General features: G+C 38.2%; 1 protein-coding gene across 1 annotated transcript; it reads right to left on the bottom strand.

Moving 5' to 3' along the window:
- Positions 1–559: 559 nt before the first annotated feature.
- Positions 560–23,720, bottom strand: LOC146561531 (uncharacterized). Its single transcript, XM_085297687.1, has 8 exons — positions 23,418–23,720; positions 15,386–15,531; positions 14,698–15,280; positions 11,843–12,407; positions 8,647–8,705; positions 8,457–8,553; positions 8,249–8,364; positions 560–2,155 (listed from the first exon to the last, which is right to left on the bottom strand). The coding sequence occupies exons 1-8, from the start codon at positions 23,619–23,621 to the stop codon at positions 1,601–1,603; spliced, it is 2,325 nt and encodes a 774-aa protein (XP_085153813.1). The 5' UTR covers positions 23,622–23,720; the 3' UTR covers positions 560–1,600.
- Between the last annotated feature and the right edge of the window lie 569 nt (positions 23,721–24,289).

Here is a 24,289-nt window from a genome sequence, read left to right as displayed (position 1 = left end):
GTGGAGTTCACATTTCTGTCTGATATTGGCCCACCCTTGTGTGTGAAAAAAATGTTGTCTTTTTGTTTAATAAATAAATTAGATCAATAAACTTTCCGTATTTAAACATGTACCATGGTGTGGTCTTTCTTTTCTTGTGACTTCTTGATGTTGGTAAATACAATAGAAAAAAGATACATATGATATACCTATAATAATTTACAACAAAATATGGAGTGTGTTCCTCCATTTTTGGATGGCATATTCATCTCTGATAGATGAGCTTCGACTGCATTACATTAGACACAGGCAAAAGCCTTAGTATGTAAAAACAGTCAAACCAGTCAGACCTTTTTTTCTCCACAGACGTCAAGCAAAAATAACTTAGCTTACGAACTTAGTAAAGTAACTTTGAGTTACTTGTAGTTTCACTATTTCCAATTTGTACTAGAATTCTAAACTACTCTTTAGATGCAGGTTCTTTGCCATTTACCTGAATAAATTTGAACATTTCAGATATTAAAAACAAATTGTGGTAAATTTAAAATTAAATCAAACACGCATATGATCACTTCAAATGTATTGATACAATTCAAATTCCCTTTATTTATCCCCAAGGGGCAATTAAAAAGGCACAGAGACCACCACATAAGACATAGAACATAAAAGCATCAGTATAAAATGACCAATCATAGTTCAGATTCAATGATCAGTTCAATTACCAAGGAACTGAATGTGTGGGGAAGGAAGCAAGAAAAGGATGCAATACTGGGGTGGGAAAGGCTTACAGTTCAGATGTTGAAATGCTGTAGGGACATTAGTGACCCTTTTTTTTGTGTCCTACATCCTGGAAGCATAGTCTACATGTACTTCCTGATGGGAGCCACTCAAACATAATATCAAACATAAAATCAAGAAAGAAAACCCCCAAAACTAAGGAATAGTACACATTTGTTTATTTTACGTCTTTATTTGAGATCAAAATGAATACAAGATGTCAGATACATGTATACCTTTTCTAAAACTACAATGCTGTTGGTCCAATGAAATGAAAAAAATTTCTTACTGCTTATTTTCTTACTGCTTATTTTATTGAACATTTAATTAAAAAATAGAACCAAGATGTGATGCCATACCTGAAACGTGGCAGACTTTAATACAGTGCTGAAAACTGTGCAGAATGTGTAAAAGGAACAGACGTCTTGGAAAAGGTTTTTGTTTGCCTGTTTACTGAGGAACACATGAGAACATTTCATTCCACATGAGAATTAATTTGACCGAGCAAACACGCTGTCTGAAGTGGGGGAAAAATACCTGAATTAACTGAGAAAATTCAATCTTAGTTCTAAGTGAGGTAAAGACCACTGTACTAGATACACAAAGACAAAAGTAATACTAATCTTCTTTTAGAGAAAGACCACCAACAAACGTGCTTCCTAACATATCAGTCTATTCCTTCATACATGATGAATCACTCTGAGGTCTACCTTCCTCTTCTAATGACAGTAACAAAAAACAATTGGGTGGAGGAAAAGAAAGTGAGAAAACTATGTTAGAAAATCAGTCCAGAAATAAGCTGCTACCATCATCCCAGAGTTATATGACAAGGACAAAATAACACCTAAGACTTCTCCTTCTGTTTCTTATTCTTATTCTTTTTCTCCTTCTCCTTCTTCTTCTTTTTCTTTTTATTCTTTTTTGTTTTAGGTGATTTTCCGTCATCATCAGTGCTATCACTGTATTGATCATTTTCAATGCTGCCTTTCTTTTCCTTGGATGATTCTAGGTCTTTCGCTTTAACTTTACCATGGCTTCCAGTGGCCTTCTCCTTGTCCACCTCCTCCTTGACCCTGATGTTAGAAGTTGAAGGTGTCAGTCCATCGGAGACTGTTATAAACATTCGCTCCTTTTTCATTTCCTCTTTCAAGAAGATGTTTTTATCTCTATCCTTGTGACTTTTGTGGTCATCATCATGGTATCGGCTTCTGAAATCTTTGCCATCCTTCCAATTCCGTAGATGGTCTGTGCTATTCCGGTGGTTTCCTGAATCCCCGCGGTAACCATAACCCCTGTGATCTCTCCTGTCTGGGGGGTCAGGGTGTCGATTACTGGAGGGACTGTAATGATGTGGGTGTCCTTTGATGTCTTTAGAGTGCCTGTCCGTCTGTTCTTTTGCCTACAAATACACGAGGGGGGATTGAACATAAACAGTTTTGGGATAAGTGTAAAGTTTTTTTCATTGTGAAAACAAAATTTTTAGATTCAAGCTTGTATATGCGGTTAGTTATATAACTGTAGTCAGAGGTTTATATACATTCATCATAGTATATTTTAGGCTTTTAATAATTTCTTAGAACTGCTCCTTTTCCAACTTTGATTCATTTAAACAACAAGAACTGGGTCCACAACTGGATTTTTTTCTTTATTCCAAACAGGGTCAAAATTATACACACCCCTACTAAGTTTTGATTAAATGCCCCGTAGCAAGTTACAACTGACTTTTGGCAACCATCAACTAGTTTAGCGCATAATAACTGGATATCTGACCACTCTTCTTTGCAGATTGGGTTCGACCTACATTTTAAGCACAGTCCACAAATTTTCAGGATCCTTATCCTGTTGGAACACAGAGTTGTGTCCAGATTTTATCTGAGGGTGATGGTTTGGGTGTGCTTCTAGCCCCTTTCAAAGTAGTGACACATCTGGGTACTTGCAAAAAACAATTTGGATCAATGACCTTGGAATCTGTACTTGTTTAAAAATTACTCCAAGACATGTTCCAAGTTGGACATTTCTAATTATCTGTCTTAGATTTTCACTTGGCTGCTTGAACTTTAACCCTTGTTCTGAGCAATGTTCCCTCTAATTCTTTCTGTGTCTGAGCGAACACACAAACTCCCTGAGAGGCCCGTTGGACCACTGTGAGCAACAGCAGACGTGTGCACTGTGGTCACGCCAGCATCAAATCCATCCAAGTCACGTGGTTTATCAAAATAATCAAATTACAGCATTAAGCACAAAATCAATTGAACCTGCTTAGCTATACCATACCGTCACTGCCATTATATTATGCTGCTATTCATACTGTCATTATATTAATGCTGCTATCCTGTATATATCGTACTTACTATTGTTTGAGTACTTGCGATTATTTTATTGTACTTTTTATATTTTACATTTATATTTATTATTTATCTTGCACCAAGGGAGTGGCACTCCAATTTCGTTGTACTCTGTACAATGACAATAAAGGCTATTCTATTCTATTCTATTCTATTCTATTCTAAGTGCTTTAGCCCACTTACAGTGAAAATTAAAAAAAAATCTTGTTCATGACCTGTGTAGTATGTTAACACTATTGGAAACAACAAAACAAAACCAAAGTTTTACAACTTTGTTTTATTTTGTTTTTATAAAGCTCTGACTTGTATTATGAGTATGAGTCTGTGCTCTGGGAGAGAGTCCTGTCACTCTGTCTGCAAAATACAGTATATAATGGCCAATGTTGTGCAATTAATTATATAGTTACTTCTTCAAAAAAGTAACTGAGTTTTTCAAAAAACAAAGTTTTTTGCAGCGGTTTACCTAAAAATGCAGCCAAGGTGGTTTTTAAAATAAACATTTCAAACTATTTACAGAACAATCAGCTGTTCTGCATCAAATCTGATGCCACACAAATTATTTCTGCCACTCCAAAAAATAATTTCTGTCCACTATGAGATAAAGGAGAACAACAGCCTGATACCTGCAGGCCTAACAACAGGACATGTATCACTGCTGTAACACCTGTAACATTCAGCAGTCGCTTCATTGTTCTGACACACACAACAAAACTATTGACTACACTACACACTGACTACACAAGATTTGCGCTAAACGTCGCAAATCTCTCACATCTCAAAACACCGCCGTCACTCCTAAAACTTCCTCCCTTCCTAAACAACTAAATGCCTTGTTGCCATATCATTTTTTGATTGGTCCACATCGTACATGTTTCCACCAATAGGAAAGGCGAGGGGCGCGGGGGTGGTTTTGTGTTTTGTTTTTGCTCACAGGGGGAGAGTGCTTTCGAGCGCTTTCCTTATAAAACACCGTTATTACTGTTTCTTTTTCCAGTAAATATAAACAACGATAGGATTCAAGAAAAAAACAAACATTGCATATTTTTATCATAACTCTGGTTTTACGTGTTTTCAACACAGTTTAAAAACTGGTATAAAGTCCACACTTTTTCCGTCGATTGTTCCGTCTGTCCTGCTCACATCTCCAATGGTTGTTCACGTTGTCATTAACGTGGCTTCACTCCACATCAGCCACACCGCTTTGCTAGCTAAAACACCGGTGTCGGCACATAAGGATGCTGTCATAGCCTGTCAACGACGTTGACTAGCTGCGTATACAGTGGGGCAAAAAAGTATTTAGTCAGCCACCGATTATGCAAGTTCCCCCACCTAAAATGATGACAGAGGTCAGTAATTTGCACCAGAGGTACACTTCAACTGTGAGAGACAGAATGTGAAAAAAAAAATCCATGAATCCACATGGTAGGATTTGTAAAGAATTTATTCGTAAATCAGGGTGGAAAATAAGTATTTGGTCAATAACAAAAATACAACTCAATACTTTGTAACATAACCTTTGTTGGCAATAACAGAGGTCAAACGTTTACTATAGGTCTTTACCAGGTTTGCACACACAGTAGCTGGTATTTTGGCCCATTCCTCCATGCAGATCTTCTCGAGAGCAGTGATGTTTTGGGGCTGTCGCCGAGCAACACGGACTTTCAACTCCCGCCACAGATTTTCTATGGGGTTGAGGTCTGGAGACTGGCTAGGCCACTCCAGGACTTTCAAATGCTTCTTACGGAGCCACTCCTTTGTTGCCCGGGCGGTGTGTTTTAGATCATTGTCATGTTGGAAGACCCAGCCTCGTTTCATCTTCAAAGTTCTCACTGATGGAAGGAGGTTTTGGCTCAAAATCTCACGATACATGGCCCCATTCATTCTGTCCTTAACACGGATCAGTCGTCCTGTCCCCTTGGCAGAAAAACAGCCCCATAGCATGATGTTTCCACCCCCATGCTTCACAGTAGGTATGGTGTTCTTGGGATGCAACTCAGTATTCTTCTTCCTCCAAACACGACGAGTTGAGTTTATACCAAAAAGTTCTACTTTGGTTTCATCTGACCACATGACATTCTCCCAATCCTCTGCTGTATCATCCATGTGCTCTCTGGCAAACTTCAGACGGGCCTGGACATGCACTGGCTTCAGCAGCGGAACACGTCTGGCACTGCGGGATTTGATTCCCTGCCGCTGTAGTGTGTTACTGATGGTGACCTTTGTTACTTCGGTCCCAGCTCTCTGCAGGTCATTCACCAGGTCCCCCCGTGTGGTTCTGGGATCTTTGCTCACCGTTCTCATGATCATTTTGACCCCACGGGATGAGATCTTGCATGGAGCCCCAGATCGAGGGAGATTATCAGTGGTCTTGTATGTCTTCCATTTTCTGATGATTGCTCCCACAGTTCATTTTTTCACACCAAGCTGCTTGCCTATTGTAGATTCACTCTTCCCAGTCTGGTGCAGGTCTACAATACTTTTCCTGGTGTCCTTCGAAAGCTCTTTGGTCTTGGCCATGGCGGAGTTTGGAGTCTGACTGTTTGAGGCTGTGGACAGGTGTCTTTTATACAGATGATGAGTTCAAACAGGTGCCATTCATACAGGTAACGAGTGGGGGACAGAAAAGCTTCTTACAGAAGACGTTACAGGTCTGTGAGAGCCAGAGATTTTCCTTGTTTGAGGTGACCAAATACTTATTTTCCACCCTGATTTACGAATAAATTCTTTACAAATCCTACCATGTGCATTCATGGATTTTTTTTTTCACATTCTGTCTCTCACAGTTGAAGTGTACCTCTGGTGCAAATTACTGACCTCTGTCATCATTTTAAGTGGGGGAACTTGCACAATCGGTGGCTGACTAAATACTTTTTTGCCCCACTGTATATGAATGTGAATCGCATCATTGGCTCGACTATGGGATAAGGTGGCTGCCATACTGGAGCAGCCAGTCATTTACTAACACTAACACTGCAAAACAGAATTGTTAACGTATTTATTTTCATTTCAATTCAGGTTAGATTTCTTTTTGCGCAATGCAGATTTTCTGTGTGCAGAGACCGTGCCAGCAGTGCGCAACTGCGCACGCACGCAACTTAGGGGGAACATTGGTTCTGAGTATTGATCAGTATAATGACTGTTGTAAAACTAATTGTTTTTATGGTAGCAAAGAGAGGCTATCAGTCGTAGTCAATCATGAACAGTAATGAGAAGTCAATAGACTAGATTAGATCCGGCGATGGTATGCATTACAGTGCAGCCAGATCTGAGTTGAAAAGAGGCATCAGAGAGGCCAAGGCAGCGTACAAGAGAAGGATCGAAGACCACTTCAGCAACAACAACTCACGACAGGTATGGCAGGGAGTTCAGCACTACAAGCCCCTGCAATACCACATTGACTGAGGGTAACGCGGTGCTTGCAGAGGAGCTGAACCACTTCTTCGCACGCTTTAAGTGAAGGGACCAGAGGCAGAAGCAGTAGAAACATCGGACAGCAGTAGCAGCCCAAGCCTCATAGTGCAGGAATATGAGGTGAGGCGCACACTGAGGGCAGTGAACCCCAGGAAGGCCGCCGGACCAGATGGGGTAACCACAAGGGTCCTAAAAGAGTGTGCAGACCAGCTGGCTGGGGTCTTCACTAAGATCTTCAACAGTTCACTGTCCCAGTCCTGCATCCCGCCGTGCCTAAAGTCAGCTACAATTGTCCCACTGCCAAAGCGTACTAACATTAGCAGCCTCAACGACAACTGACCAGTTGCTCTAACACCTGTTATAATGAAGTGCTTCGAGAAACTGGTCCGACGTCACATCATGTCCTGCCTGCCACCCACACTCGACCTGCTCCATTTCACATACAGAGCTAACAGATAAACTGAAGATGCCATTGCTACAACGCTCCACACCACCATCTCTCACCTGGAAGGAGGAAGTCTGAGCTGCAGCCTGTCAGCATCAACGGGGAGTGTGTGGAAAGGGTCTCCAGTTTCAAGTTTCTGGGTGTGCACATAGACACACCTAACACCTCTGTGGTTTTAAAGAAGGCCCAACAGCGTCTCCACTTTCTGAGAATCCTTAGAAAAAATGGACCTGAAGGAGGAGCTGTCTCCAGAGGGCACACAGCATCCTACAGGACTGCACACACCCAGGACACCGGGTGTTTAAGCTGCTGCCGTCCGGCAGGAGGTTCAGGCTGCTGAGGTCCCAAACAAATAGACTCAAGGACAGCTTTTACAACAGGGCAATAGCCCTGATCAATGCAAATAGCTGACCTGATTGGCTACCTCCCTGGACTTTTTTGGGAGGGAGGTAACAATGGTAAAAAAAACTAACAATAATAATATTTATATTTATAACAAGGTGCATTATAATTAATGTGCAATAATAACAGTGTGCAATACACATACACTTCTTTTTTTATTACTAAGTTAATATATACTTTTATTACTAACTAATATACTGTAGAACTTTTGACGCCACTCATTAAAATTTTTGAGTATATGCATATATTTGAGCCTATATGTATACTTTTGACCCTGTGTGGATGATAGAAAATCCTAAATAAATTCAAACTCGTGTATCCAATTCTTGTTTTTTAAAATCACTCAAGATATATGTTGCAGAATCAGTCTAACCTGGAAAAAGAACAGCTCAAAGAAATCACCAAAAAATCCAAAATTATCAAGACATGGTCATGATGAGTGTATGTAATGACGCAACTGTTCTGAGCTGTTTGATTTCCTTAGAAGGAAATTTGAAAGAAAGAAAATCGCAACTGGTGAATTGCACTGGCAAAAATGTTGGTGCAGGGCTACTCCATCTGGGGTTTTTTTCATAGAATTAATAGCTCCAGCAACATGCAAAGATACACACAGTGTGTTTTGGTGAGTAACATGAAACATAAGCACAAGTGGCATTAAAACCTTTAAATATGTAGTCATGAAGTTGAAGGGTTATGATCCTATTTAAATCAAATATAACTGAAAATCATTGAACATTTTTTTTCTGTATATGCAAGGAGCACGTTGACTATGTGAAAAAGATGTCAGCCAAGTTGAAATCGGTTACATACTTATCCTTTTATGTTTTTCAAAAGAATGTAGAGTATCATGTGCCTCATCCATAATGAGTTATGTACAATGGGTACTCACAATAGAGTTACTATGATGGCGGATAGCTGCATGGTTTTCAGCAGACTTCAAATCTCCAATGAACTCCTCACAGTTCTGGCAGTAAAAGCCAGTAACTGGAGTTATAAAACCCAGTCCTGCAAATGGAGAAGAAAAGTATTTAAGTGTAAGGAATATTTTAGACTGTGGGAGACAACAAAATGGAAATAAACAAAGAACACTACATTACCATCTTGTTTTAACAGTTCATCCAGTTCTTTGGCCAAAGACTCCATTTTATTTACTTTCTCTTGTTTCTCTCTCTTCCTTTCCTCACTGTCACCCTCCTGTGAAACACATTCGAATTTCAAAATAAGCGGGTGCTTTAGCATTTTTTCCTGTATCTCACTTCATTACACAAATGATGTTTGAAAATTCACCTTATGTTTATCAGATGCTTGAGATGCGCAGTCACTTTTTGTTCGTTTCTCCTTTGTAGCTGAAGGATCAAAGATTAACGGTAATTAATGTATAACTATGCTTTCACTAATAAAAGTATAAAAGAATAATAACAGAGGTCTAAGACATCAGACCAGGTGACATCAGCTGGGTAAATAGCTGTCATACAAGTCTCTTCGTTTCACACAAGCAGACTTTTGTGCTTGTTGCCATCCCTCAGGCAACAATAATGCTGGGCGTTCTATAAGTTTCTTCATGGCTGACCTAATGAAATTTAAAATGTTTTATGACCTCTTTCATTAAAAAAGAAAAAGAAAAAAAAATCACAACCACACCAGCAACACAGTGAAAGAATTTTACCTCGGTAAAAATCTAATGCAAAACGTGTGATAATTAGCAAATCATTATAGTTTAGTTACCCAGAAACTGGATTAAAAGAGAGTGAAGTATATATTTAAGCATGCGTATATATGCTTAAATATATACAAAAAACAATGGTTTACTTAAACCATTATTTTTTTTGGTCTTTCCCAATTCCCTTTCAGGATTTTTTTTAAAAAGGAAGCAAATTTCAGGGAGCCAGAAAATGCAGTTTCATGGATGCCTCCAAAAGCAACTCAATCTCCACAGACTCCCATATCAAAATGCCCAACTTCACTGCTTAAATAAAACTCATTACAGACTGCTACAAGAAAAAGGTCTGATCTTTATAATTTTCTCCCATTTTCCCCTTTCATGTCCACTGCAAAAGTTACCCTTTATGAGTCTATTTTAAAAAACTGATAATTTGGTAAAAATATTCTTGTTTTTACTTGATTTAAAGGGGATAAATTTACATATATATTTCCTATTTCATTCCTATTCATTAAACAAAGTGAAATAGCTTATTTTGTTTTAATATCAATGACTATGGCTAACAGCATGTGAAAATCAGAAATCCAGTACCTCAGACTTATAGAATATTTCCTCATATCAATCAAAAAGCATTTACAATACAGAAATGTCTAACATCTGAAAAGTATGCACATTTACAGTTGTAGTCACAGTAGTCACTTGAGTCTTAACCCTAACCCTTTTCCAATGTGGACTGATTGTACAACACCTTATATTACTTAAAACAAGAATTTGGTTCCTAAGTTTAAATTGATGGATTGTCTCTAATCTACAAAGTGCAAAAACTATATGTATGCTTAAATCTATACATTCACTTCACTATGTTTTAATAAGTGGTGCTGAGGGTTCTACAGAATCTTAACTTGACAAGGCTTTTACCTATTGACTTGTCAAAACTACCAGTTGACTACAATTGGTAGTTTCTCTTTTCCAGCATAAAAAGTTGGTTGCCAGCAGTCATGGTATTGACCGATGTCTAGAACACTGGAAAAGTCTAAGGAACTCTGTGAAGATCTATGATGGATAATTGTAGATTTACACATGCAGGGGATGTTTCACGGAGACATTTCTAAACAACTACACATTCCAGAATCATCAATTCAAACAATTATAAATAAGTACAAGTTATTTGGATATGTCAGCACAGCCAAGAATAAAAAGAACACGCAAACTGTCCCACTCACATGAAACAGTTGTACTGGTACATTGCACAAAGTGGCTGGAATAATGAAGGAGGACTACAACCTCCAAAATCTTTCCTCTTTTACATTTCCTCAGATCAGCAGCTAGAAGAAGACTAGTCAAATATCTAGCCAGGATTACGCCAGAAGCTTGTTAATGGGTACTAAAAGCATCAGGTCAAGGTGCAATTTGCTAAGGGACGGTTAACCAAATATTAGTGGGGACGTATATATTTGAGCCTGTATGTACAATGTTAACACAGTGTGGTTTAAAGAAAATTCAAAATAAATTTAAACTTGTGCACCCAATTCTTGTTTTTTAAAGTAATTAAAAATGTATGCTGTACAATCATTCCACCCTGGAAAAAGAAGAGTTCAAAGAAAACAGAAAAAAAGAAAACCAAGACTCTTTCACCAAAAGTTAAGCACGTGTTTAGGAGCCTGAGCACCCTTTACCTCGTCTGTATGTTATATAAATATAACAATGGCAGCGGTCCCCAACCCCTGGGCCTCGGACCGGTACAAGTCCATGAGTCGTTTGGTACCGGGCCGCAAGATTTGAGGTTTGGTTGTGAAATGTATGGTTTTCAGGGTTTTTATCGTTAACTCTGTTTCCCTGGGTCTTTTCCCGTGTTGTAGTTGTGTGTCTTATTTTAAAAGAAATATTTACGCGAGAGCAAGTGGCACAGAGGACTATGTTACTCTCAAATTTGTTGGAGCATTTCAGGAGGACGCTGCTAATAAAGTTACACAATTACACAGTGAATTAGTGTTTATTACTATATTTACAAAATACCACAGTTTTGTCTTGGCCTTTTCATTTTATTTTGTTGTATTTATCCGCGACACCTTAAAGGCCGGTCCGTGAAAATATTGTCTGATATTAAACCAGTCCGTGGCGCAAAAAAGGTTGGGCACCGCTGCTCTATGGGGTTAGCGTCAGATGAGTTAGCTGACCAATAACATGCTGTTAAATAAAGTAACAGTATGTTATTACTGTTTACTTTATAAACAGATCAGAAAATCATTTTAGTAATTTTGGCACTGTCGTTAGATAGAGGTCCTGTTGGTAAAAGAAACCAGCATCTCCATAACACTTGTGAGATAGTGCTGTACAATCTTCTGTACTGAAAATGGAGTTGATAAAACACAGTGGATCAATCACTACAAACACTGGAAGATGAAGCGGCACCACAAATTATCAGTAACTGTGGATACTGGACTTCAAAAAAACATGGATTCTGGGCATCTCCACTCTTCCTCCAATATAAAATCCAAATCCCTTCTGGTTCAAAAACAAAAGACGAAGTTAGCTAAATGCCAAACTCAAGTCCTGAAAACAGTAGTCCATTAACTAGTGCATCTTTTGAAATTATCTATGTTTATTTTAAATACACTGCATATGGTTTGTATTCACAGACAAGTCAAATAACATACAATTTCAGGTTTAAAATTTAAAAGTATGTTATGTGTAACTCATAATCTGCCATAATGAAGTAAATCAAACAACTGTTATCGTTAATAACACAAAATACTGAAAAAAATAGAACTCAGTAGCATGAGTAAACTATGCTGAATCTTTCATTTAATAGAAATCTCTCACCTTTGATCAGAGATTGCAGAGACTCCAGAGCCTGACGTACATTTGGGTTATTGAGTGCTGGCAATGCTAAAGTTGCTGCTGCTTTGTCTGAATTGACAAGTGTAGGAGATGACTCCTGCTCATTCTGACCCTGCGTCTTCACCTTGATCTCACTTGATGAACCCAGGCTTTTTAATATGGTCTTGATTTTCTCATATTCCATGTTGTCCAGATTGGAGTGGACTAAAGTTGAAGAAGCCAACTGCAGGGACTGATTTGGATCAAGAAGATGTCCACAACGAGTGGAAAGGGAACTACTCTCTTTCTGTAGTTTGGCCTTTTCATTAATCTGGGAAGCTGGTTCATTCCCATACAAGAAAGATTCTTCATCTTCAAGTTCATTAGCTTTCTGGTATGCAGCATCTTCTTGACTTTGTCCTTGAAGCCATGAGAAATCACCACCAACTCTTTCATGCGGAAGCAGCATGCTTTCCTTTTCCAGCATTGATAAACTGTCTTGACTGTCATGTTCCATGTGTGTAGGCTCATTAGATACACACTCAACTTTTTTGCCCTCATCTGGAGCCTGTGTAGAAGAAATCACAATTAGATACACTGAATTTGTGGCTGCTCACAATTATACTGCTCAGTTTAAAGGTTCAGGGCTAAAGCAATCAATTGTTCACCCACGAGCCTTTGTAGGTCAATGTAATTCTCATTTCAGCATAAATAAGTTCAGCATAAACACCAACTAAAAACCTCAAGCTCCAGTGCACTGTTACATGCTTTAACTTAAGACTAACATTCTTTCCTGGATCATATGGCCTATATTGAAACCTCGCCATTATAAACTATAGCTTTTAACATTTACAACTGCCAATGTCCGAGACGTCTATGTGCTGTGTTAAGAAATTTCAATTTAAGCTCCTATTAATTTAAGCTGCTATTATTTAAATATAATAGCAATTTGTAATAGTATTGTCCCAATGTAACATGCAGGGTAGATACAGCACATAATTTGTACAGGTTTCACTGAAAAGTCTTATTTTCCTAAAAACAGCTTCTGCAATTACAAGAATTTTACTTGACTTGACATATGCACTTCTACTTAAAGACATTTTACATAGAATTTGATAATTTCTTTATATTATAAATACATATATATTAGAGATGGCACGATACCACTTTTTTATGTCCGATACCGATACGATATCATAAATTTGGATATCTGCCGATACCGATATGAATCCGATATAGTGTTTTTTAATCAACAAAACTGTTTTTTAAAATATCTTGCTGCATTTTGCAAGTCTGCAAGTTCATACTCAAGTTTAAAACAACAACTACACTAAAGCTATTCTGTTATACCTGTATACAAAAAAAATATTTCATAGTTCAGCAATACTGATCAATCTAAAAAACTTAGACCTACACCATCCTCCCTATTCTGGTATTTTAAAGAGTACTTAGCGTAAATATTAAGCAACCTAACTAATAGGGTTCCAACTCCCAGCAACAACAAAAATAAATAAATAAAAAATAGGGAACCACCCCTCACGCGCCACCTCATGATGCTTAATCGACGTAATCAACCTTAATTTGATGCAGTGTGAAAAAAAATGCACAGAAATCAATTATTTTTCAAGAAATATTAAATAGATTCAACATCTTTCTTCAACAAAATTGCAGACTGCACAGATGGTACCTTCCCAAAGGAAAAAGTACTATAGCTTACTAGGGTATATATATTAGACTTAATAGTCACTATATACAGTAATTGACTTCTATTCATTTTACATCAAATTAAAACTTTGTGTGTCAGATAATTATTTATTAAAAGCTAGACATTTTAAATGAGAATAAGAAAGAAAAGTATGTCTTTGTGCCCCCTTTTCCCAGTTAATGCCCTATCGGCCCCCCTGGTTAAACTTTGCTAGATCCGCCCCTGCACAGTTACCAGCGTCAGCTACGTAGAAAAAGATCCTGGAGTAGAAAGTAATATTAAATAAATTCTAACAACAGCTTATCAAGCTTAAACGTGCTGCTGTTGTTCAGCCGCTGGTTTGCTCTTTCTGGTGCAAAGTGGGCCAAAAACAAAGACGGACTCGCGACAGAAAAGCCGATCAGCTGATCATTTAAGCAGTTTCGCGATTGAAGTAGCAGCCGGAGAGCGAGAGGCAGTCGCTCGTTAAGCTTAACGTGGGAATGCTTTACAAACATTCAGAGATGGACTTACACACTTGCTTTACTTCTCTCGGGGATAACTTTGTCGGAGATGAAATGCCAGGTTGCTAGCGAAGCTCCAAATGCTATCCAGACCACTGACAGGTCCCGCATGCCACAGCTGCTCTATCACGTGATGCATACTGCTCGACATGCTAACGTTCTGAGGTGAGTTACGGCGTGTTGCAAGTTTTGTGAGGTGCTTCGTGATATTTAATGGATCGGATTACATTTTTTATTTTTCTCCGATATCCGATCCAGTCATTTAGGTCAGTATCGGACCGATACCGATACGTAATATCGGATCGGTCCATCTCTAATATATATATATAAATAATGCTGCTGAAATCTCTATCAATTACTAGTTACTTCCATACACAATGTCATTTTTAGATCAAGTTACATAAAGCATGTCAGAGAATTCTGTTTTGCACTGCAAGATTGTCTTAATTTAAAAACAAACAAAAAAATACACTAATTAATGACTTACAAATGCTAAATCATACTAGTACTTGGCAAACATTACTATAATGTTAGGGTTTGTTGTTGTGAACTCTTAATGTTGATTTTTTTATTACAATGCAGCTGGTTTCAATTTGGTCCAGCAAAACAATGATCTTAGCATAACTTGTGGAATAAGTAATAAGCTCTACCTTAATAGTGAGGATGATATCTTTGAGAGATGGCAGGTGATCTTCCAAATCTTGGCTGCTCATAACCAGCTTCAATCCTTCTAATAGACTATTTCCTGGCAGATTATTACTGCTGTTGACAGTGATGAGTCCGGGGCTCCTGTTTTTCTTTTTGCCTTTGCCTCGGCTCTTTTCACTACTGCTACTTCGTGACTTGGATCGCCTTGCTCGACTCTTGCTCCGTACATGACTTTTTTTCTCACTTCGACTGTTGCTCCGACTCCTACTGCGAGCCCTACTTTTGCTTCTAGCTCGACTCTTCCCACAGGCTTGAGTTTTGCTTCTTCCCCTGCTTCGGCTGCGTACTCTGCTTTTGCTTCGACCGCGACTCTTGGCTCGAGACCTGCCTCGGCTTCTGCTTCGACTACGGCTCTTGCTTCTAGGCACATGCTTCTGGAATTCACGGTCTGATTTGACTGCTTCTTTCAAGATACTAGCTGACTTAAATGCGTCAGCCAGGTTGTATGCCATGTTGCCTTTCAGATAGTTTGGGAGAGGTTTGTTGGCTGCAATGCATCTCAGGAATTCCTCACCAGCACGGTCACTGGAAACAAACATGTGTTACAAACAAAAGAATATTTTAATGCTGAAACTTTGACTTATACACACTATTTCAATGACAGAAACACACACAAACACACACACAGACCTATTATCTAGAGAATGACGTTCCACTGGAGGGGGATTCCACTGTGGTACCGGATGTGTTGATGGTTCAGCAGGAGTAACAATCTGCTGGCTTCCTCCCAAAGCAATTGGTGTACTACGGTCTATGGAGAAGCTGCTACAGTGGGGCTGAGAGCATTAAGATTTCATGTTATAGTGCTGTACAGGTTATAACTGCAGAAGATTATCTATGGCATTTTTTATTTTGTATGGAATAACTTCTAAAGAGATTTTAAATAGACATTTCCCAAATGATAGTATTTATCTAAAAATGGTCAAGCCCATGCAGTTTTGGTTTATCACACTAAATGATTGCACTTAGAAGGTTTTCCATTTAAAAACAAAAGATTAGCCATTTAAGTGGTCTGGTCACAACAGGTAATTATTAGCTTATTTTAGAATTTTTTTACAAAATCTTACAACAGCCTATGTTTGACCTGCCTCATCTTGCAACCCATAGTAATTTTGACAGTTTTTATTCTATGTAGAGCACAGAGTATAACTGTCACTATTGCTACAGAGTGGATTAATGCTTTTACTACTTGCGTCAAGTGTCAAGCCTGTCTTTTTTTTTGTAGACTGAAGCTGCATCCATACTGGAAACAATTTACACTGATGTAACAACCAGAGACCATAGAAAGTCGCGTCGAGCAAGTACGGGGAAAATAACAGCTGGTGACTCAAAGCGAGCAGGACCCAAGAAACATCTCTCAACTTCCCGGCATTCTACTAAGTGACCAGTCGTCAGCTTCAAAGTAAATATGCAATGAGGGAATCGTTTCCAGTGTGACGGCAACTTAAGCTGCCAGGGTGAAATAATGTTCCAACTTTTGAGAGTATTTGCTCTAAACTATTCACTGTTTATTCTTGACAATATAAAACTTTAATTTTACGTTTCAGTTAGTCTGCATTTGTTCCATAACAACTGTGTCTTTGCTTATATAGTCTTTTACTTATCTTAATGTTAGAATAGCAAAGCTTTTACAGCAGATCTGAATGCAGTGAGTGGCTCCTTTTGGAGCTTTACATAGATGAGTACTAAGCAGTGAGGTTCTTCTTTTTGTGAAGAAGAATCAGTTATAGTTATAGTCAGTTAAAGTTTGTTTAGCTGAGTCAACCCTTGCAGTATTATCACCTGTGTAAGTCAAGGCAGGATTCACATCAATGCATTGCTTCCAACGTTTGACATAAGCTTTCCTGATGTTTGGGGGTAACTTTGCTGGCACAAATGTCATAGCAATAGTAACCAATCATCACAAGGCAAGCTAGCCAAGCTTTGATTAGCCTTTAACATCAGCCGAGGTGCCTTCCTCGGAGTAATTTTGTTCAAATACGACAGGGTGATTATTCACTGCAATGAATAACTTATTTCTTACATTTAGATGCCAAACTGCACAAATCACAAGTGAATAATCATGACTGTTGAATGTCTGCACTGGTGCTTCAGATCTTGAATGTCTCTCCACTTATAGTACAGACAAAGCAAAGCAATTGATCTGTAATTTAGATCAGCGATGCATGATGTTACCCAATTCAAGGCAAATAAGAGTGTTGAAGCCAGAAATTCATCCATGTGAATCCTGCCTGTCTCAGCATATCAGAGTTAGGATTTTGCAATTAAGATACAAGGCCCTAGCTAACCACCATGGAAATGTGAAACTTTTGTTCTACTTTAAAAGGTTCATGTTTCATTTTAAGATGAGGAAAATTCTTCATGGAGGAAACTCTGTATCACATCTTCTTGTTCAAATGCAAGTTCAGTAACATGCCTATTCATGAATTGCAGAGAAAAATAATCTCACCAGACTAATAATAATAATAATAATAATAATAATAAATTTTATTTGAAAGCGCCTTTCAAAACACTCAAGGTCACTGTACACGGTAGAATAAAAGCAACATAAAAGGATAAGACATAAACAAATAAAATAGCAGAGTGGAGAGGTTATGTGGGATAAGCTATTTTGTACAAGTGGGTTTTGAGTTTGGACTTAAAGAGTGAGAAGGAAGAGATATTTCTTAAATCAGGATTTAGGGAATTCCAGAGTCGTGGAGCAGAGCAGCTGAAAGTCCTGCTGCCCATGGTTGCAAGATGGGGGGAAGGGACGGAGAGTGAAAGGGAAGAAGAAGATCTGAGATAACGAGATGGGGCGGTGATCTTAACCAGATCAGAGAGATATGGAGGAGAGAGATGATGAATAGCCTTAAATGTGTACAAGAGTATTTTGAAATTGATGCGATATTTGACCGGGAGCCAATGAAGCTGCTGCAAGGCAGGAGTGATGTGGTGGACATAAGGGGTCCTGGTGATGATACGGGCAGCAGAGTTCTGGACGCGTTGGAGCTTGTGGATGGATTTTTGAGTAAGACCAAAAAGAAGTGAATTACAATAATCAATCCGGGAAGTAACAAGGCTATGGACAAGAATGGCATTAGCATGTGGGGTGAGAAAAGGATGGAGACGATTAATGTTGCGCAATTGAAAATATGCAGACCGAGTAACATTATTAATGTGTGAATTGAAAGATAAAGTCGAGGATGACACCCAAACTTTTCACAGAGGAAGAAATGAAGACCGGTGAGTTATCGATAGTAATAGAGAAACTGTTGGTTCTGGATAATGTTAATTTAGTGCCCACCAAGAGGAGCTCGGATTTATTACTATTGAGTTTGAGAAAATTAGAAGAGAACCATGAATTTAGTTCAGCTAAACAGAGGGTAAGGGAGGATGGGGGAAGAGCAGAATCAGGTTTAGTGGACAGATAAAGCTGGGTGTCATCGGCATAACAGTGAAAATGGATATTGTATTTACGGAAAATATGTCCAAGCGGTAGAAGGTAGATAATGAAAAGAAGGGGCCCCAGGACAGATCCCTGGGGCACACCAGTGGTCAGAGGAAAGGGCTGAGAAGTAAAGGATTTGAGTTGAATGAACTGAGTGCGATCAGACAGGTATGATTTAAACCAGGCTAGTGGAGTATGGGAGAGACCGATAGAGGCTAGCCTACTGAGAAGTATAGAGTGAGAAATAGTGTCGAAAGCAGCACTCAGATCGAGGAGAATAAGAATGGAAAGTAAACCGGAGTCAGCTGCCATAAGAAGATCATTGGTTATTTTTATAAGTGCTGTTTCAGTGCTATGGGAGGGGTGAAAACCAGACTGTAACTGTTCATACAGATTATTATTAGTTAAATGTGAGTGGGGTTGTGTGGCAACCAGAGATGGGCAGTAACGCGTTACTTGTAATGCGTTACTGTAATCTGATTACTTTTTTCAGCTAACAAGTAATGTAAGGGATTACTATTGCAAAAACGGTAATTAGATTACCGTTACTTTCCCGTAGGAACGCTGCGTTACTGCGTTACTAAAACCATGATTTTTTTTGCGAGAATGTCTCACGACAGTGACGTAAGCGAGTGCGCCGTTCGTGACAACAGCTGTGTGCAGATCAACAATGGATCACATATCGAGTGCAGAGAGAGTATGAGCGTGCAGCGTTTAAAGCGTGGAAGTACTGACCTTACTTTGAGTTTGATTCCATAAAAAGTGACAAAAACATTAGTGTCCGCTGTGCGTGGGAAGAAAACTTCTTTTTACAGCAAAAAAACCCCTAAACTTCCAAACAAGCACCGAGTAGCTACGACGTAATGGGAAACTCACAGAGAAACTCGCGGATTCTTCAACTGACCGCGGCACACCTGCACCAGGGTAAACCTCCGCCTGCCCCACTCCTGCTTTACAGGTGAAAATAGAGCAACAGGACCGCTGAGTCTTTGATTTTATTTTTTTTCTGCTGTGTTTTACTTGCATCTATTCGAACGAGTGAGTGTAAACACAAAAGCAAATTTTATTTTATGTGCTGGAATGTGCAGAAAATAGGTTTAAATGTTAAACTAATTTCTTCCAGTCAGAGAATGTTGCATATAATTAAATTTTTGCTTGATGCATAAAATTAAAAGATTAAAACTAATAAAACAAGTTTTAAAAATAGACTTTTCCATTTGATTACATTTTGTATGATGGATTATGCAGAAAAAGTAGAATTGGGCTGAAAGATCTATCGCTTTATCACCTCTTCAGATTGTAAATCGTGTTTTTAAAAAGTAACTAAGTAACAATTACTTTTGAAAATAAGTAATCAGTAAAGTAACGGGATTACTTTTTTGGGGAAGTAATCGGTAATCAGTTACTGATTACTTTTTTCAAGTAACTTGACCAACACTGGTGGCAACTATTTTCTCAGGAATTTTAATAAAGTAAACAGTGCTAAGCATCAACATCACCTTTCAGGTCATTCTGAACAGAGTACATGCTGTAAAAAGTGACTGAACCACTGTGTGAATGACAACCTACAGTCAGTGACTTTGAAGGGATGCAAATGGAGTAGCTGAGTCTCAATAAAAGCATAAAAAGCCAGCTCTACTCTAGTAACACTAGCTGATGTTTCTAAAGTAAAAATGAAATTATTTAAAAAAAAAAAAAAAAAAAACAACAGCACAGGACACAGGTTTTCTTTACTTTTTGAAAGGTTTTTGTACACATACATTTGTTATTTTGTCACAACATAACCAAGCAAATGAAGACACTGTGACAGGTTAAAAAAACAGAGCTCCTTAATTACCTAATGTAACATGTGCCACATACAATAAATATATCAAAATGCTATAAAAATCAGCCATGGCCATAATCGTGTGTGCTCACAATGGTAATCAGAATGGTGTTTAAATGCTTCCAAGGCTTCTTGAACTCTGGCTTGTACAATTACCGCATGTGACTATAAAACATGCAACTTCCAAAATGTTTCTTTAGCAAGACTTTTGGCTATTGTAAAACTAAACAAACTAAACTACACAATAGTTTCCTCTGATAAATGTAGGCACACAAACATACAACTTCCACCAAGTCAAACTGAGTAGCAGCCACAGATAGTACTGTTTTTTTCCTGCTGTACAAAGGAAGACAAATCTCTACATGAAGGCTAAAAATGACACGTTATATGTTTCTTAAGAAAAAAGTCATGAATCAGTACAACAACATATTTACTTGTATTTGCCCATTCCTAAAAGCAAATAAGGGACAATTCAAATCCCATCAATTCTTCAGTGCATCTTCAGGATTTAAAAATCCAATTCGATTTCATTTTAAAATGTTATCCTGCAAAATATGGGAAACAATGTAGAGTAAATAAACACTATCAGAAAATATATTATGTTCATAAAAATGTTTCACTGGTAACACAAAACAGAGACATAAACTAATGGTACAATCCTAAGAAGGGGATAACTAACTTCTCCATTACAAGTTTTCAGGTTACATAACAGTTTAACCTTATTACATGACATTTAAAACAGTACAGATGCAGTCCAGGTTCACTGGCTCAGCTGAACTCTTCACAGAGGGAGAATCACACTCCCGGTGAAGAATCTCACACAAACTACTGAAGATAAAGAGCTACTTGGGTTTTTACGCTAGATGCTCTTACTAACACATCCACAAAGGGATCTGTAGTGGCTGCATTTTGTTAAGATGGTTTCTGCTATCTAAAAGGGGATGAATGTCCCAGCATTAGAATGGTTTATTAATTTTATTCCTTAAAGTCAGATGATCTAAGTAGGATATGATGTTTGGCATAATTCCACATTTGATCTAATAATATCTAACAGCAGCAAGCTCATTCAACAGTAGCTTACACTGCTGACCTTATTGGTTGGGTCATGCTATCTAAATACTTCTTTTCCTGAGATCACCAACATTTTTCTACGTCAACTCAGACTTTGTTATTTCAACAGAACAGACTAATCAAAGTGAAGTCCAAACACTGACTTATAGCAACAAGAGACTCCCTGGAGATACACTTCATGATACGGCTCAGTTATTGTCATTAGCATTAGCAATTAACATACAGAGACACTATAAAACACTACAACTCACAAATGATCTAGACTGTTTTTCATCAGAAAAAAAAGTGCCAACTTACCCTTGTTGATGTGAAGCAGTTAGAGCAAATACTGATCCATACGGAACTGACAAATTAACCACAAAGCCAGCCGCTTGTCAGTACTCCACAGCAGACAGAAAACGTTGCGTATGAATTGACCCAAAAGTAGCCCTCTCTAGCTAAGTACCATGTTAATATATACATACATATAAACATAAACAGTTGCTGATTAGATAGGAAGCTAGCAAGTACTAATTACTTTTACAGAAAAAAATGGATCAGCAGAAGACAGCAGCACCATTTCAACCATATCTTAGAAAGAAACAAACAGGTGGACTAGCATTTCTGTACTTTATCCGGGGGTTAAAAACCTTTAACCAATGCAAGACATAATTAAAGAAGATTAATTATGTCTGCAAGTTTGCAAGCATTCCGAGTTATTACGGCTGTTTTAGGGTTGATAACAGTGTATTTCTTATACCTTTTCTAAAATTTCTTTCCTTTCTCGTATGTCTTTCTACCAGCAACCTCTATAAATTTAAGAGGGTCATTTTTAGACAGCAGGTAACAAATGGAATGTTAGTAGTTATTTGCAGCCAGCTTACATTATTAAAAATGTATAAGGAATGTGACTACTTTTCAAAATTGAAACACAAGACGTTAATGTTTAAACATTTTTTTCTTAAGAAGACATTTTGATTTTCTTTACCATTTCAAAAACTACATTTTTTTAATTTCATTCACTCTTTTGTCTAAAATGATGTTTAGTCTAGCAGAAATTTGTAGGCTATATACTGTATCTGTCTACATCATGGTTGTCAAACATAAGGACCAGGGAACAGAATTGGCTCGACAAAGACTCCAATCCAGCCCAGTGTGTCTTTGGACAGCGTAGATGCTAGACCTTTAACTGTATGTCCTTAACCTTTACAACTTACCGGATAAAAGTAATTAAGTAACAGAAACAATTAAATGACAGAAATTTTCCTGTTTTTTTCCACTATGTGCCTTAGGGTGGTAGGGGAAAAAATGGCTTTGATTAAAAGAAGTCTTGCGTTTTATAATTAAAAGACAGTCTGGCCAGTGAGCTACCAGAATGTTTTCTGCATGTTTACACACTTATTTCTTGCCCACGCTGACGGATTTCTTTTATCATGTACAAAAACTGATACATACAGTTAAAATTGCACTTATTTGTCTTTTATTAACATATCTAAGGGATTTAATGTGTTTTTAAAGTTCTTTACATTGACAGAAAAGGGAGTGTCGCTGGCCATGCCTTGCAGGACAGTTGTTGTGATTTGGTGCTTTATAACTAGATGGGCGGAGCATGGACTGAATTGCATGTTTCGTATTTATACGTTTTGTTTGGAGGGAATATTTTACTTTCTGTTCTTGTTTGTTTCAGTATTAATATAGCTACTTTTAGGATTATTTCTTTTATATATTTGAGATGCACCAAATAGCACAAAAGACTTAACATTACGCCGAAGACTTTTTTTATGTCCACTGAAAGAGACATTATGATTCTTAACTTGCTTTTTGTTTTATTTTGTATTTGTTATTTGATTGAGTGTGTAAAACAGATAACGGCCTGTAAACACGGTTAGAGTGGAAAAAGAAGCCAGTTTCTCTTTGTTTCCCTCCCAACAATGTGTGTTTTTTTTTAATTTAAATAAAATGTTTTTGTTTTTTTCTGAACTACATATGACTTTATGAATTCTCAAAATTGCTTTATGCATCGATCATATACATATATTAAATTTATTTCTAAATATGGTAGACCTAATAAGAAACGGCTACACATATTTGCAGTACAACGTTATGAAGCGTGCTCGTGTCAGTCACGTGACTCGCATTTACCCACAAAAAACTGAGTTAGGATACAGAAACCAACCACTTCTTTCACAATGAGAGGTGCATGCTGTGCACTGAGGCCTCCCGCACATACAGGAGTGTCAGAGCTGTATCTCACAGTGGTCTATGAATTCGTACGCTAGCGTTATGGTTGCCAACTCCCTTTTCCCAATCATGTTACTTCACCACTAAGCTAGTACTACCTAGTCTTGGGTACGTACACGAACGAAATGCCCACTCGGCGGTCTGTTGTGGAGATAATCTCGTGCCGCGACCGGATATGGTCCACAGGGCCTGGGGGGTAAGTGTCCAGGAGGAGGAACAGAGCAGGGCCCTGTGGGTCTAAAAGGAGGGCCGTGAGGCGGTGGAGGTCCGAACGGCAGCGGTGGAGGCACCTGGCGAACAGGTTCACCCGGGCGATACATGTCTGTGTTCAAGAGGACACGTAACGCTGAATAAGAGAAGCTCTTTTCAACCCAGTGTGTGTTTAGGGTTTGCCGCTGCAATTCTCGCCGTCTGCAGCTTCCGCCGGAAAGACAACAAGTACACTTCCGGAGTAATCTTTTCAAAATACAGTCCACTATTTTTTGTTTTGGTCAGAGCTTAGACATTCACTAAATGTTTCAGACTATAACGTCATTTCCCAGTTTTCACCATAGGGATATTTAAATTATATACCCTGTATATAAACACAAAAATCCTTGACAATATACAACTCCTTAATTTAATGCAAGTGTTGTCTTGCATTAAATCAATGTCATGATGCAAGTAATTATTTTGTACTGTTATGGACATACTATGAATGTGTGAACCGCTTTGTTAGTAATTTATTTCGTGTACTTACTGCTGTGAACTTGTCTTGACGTGACAAGTATTTACTAGGCTATATAATTGTGAATTGGTGTCGGTCGGGGGGTTAGTGAGAGTATGTATTTCAAGTAGGAACCTCAAAACAGCTCCTTGAAGCTGGCTTCAGAAGCAGGTCAGTGCACAATTTTATGACGTCATTTTTAAAAACCATGGTAAATGGTAAATGGCCTGTATTTATATAGCGCTTTACTAGTCCCTAAGGACCCCAAAGCGCTTTACATAT

Source organism: Mchenga conophoros, linkage group LG13 (genome assembly GCF_057382185.1).
Source record: "Mchenga conophoros isolate Kocher_MC1m ecotype Shallow Benthic linkage group LG13, M_conophoros_male_GT1.1, whole genome shotgun sequence".
In the NCBI taxonomy this organism is placed as follows: domain Eukaryota; kingdom Metazoa; phylum Chordata; class Actinopteri; order Cichliformes; family Cichlidae; genus Mchenga; species Mchenga conophoros.
This window is presented reverse-complemented; position numbering and strand designations above follow the sequence as displayed.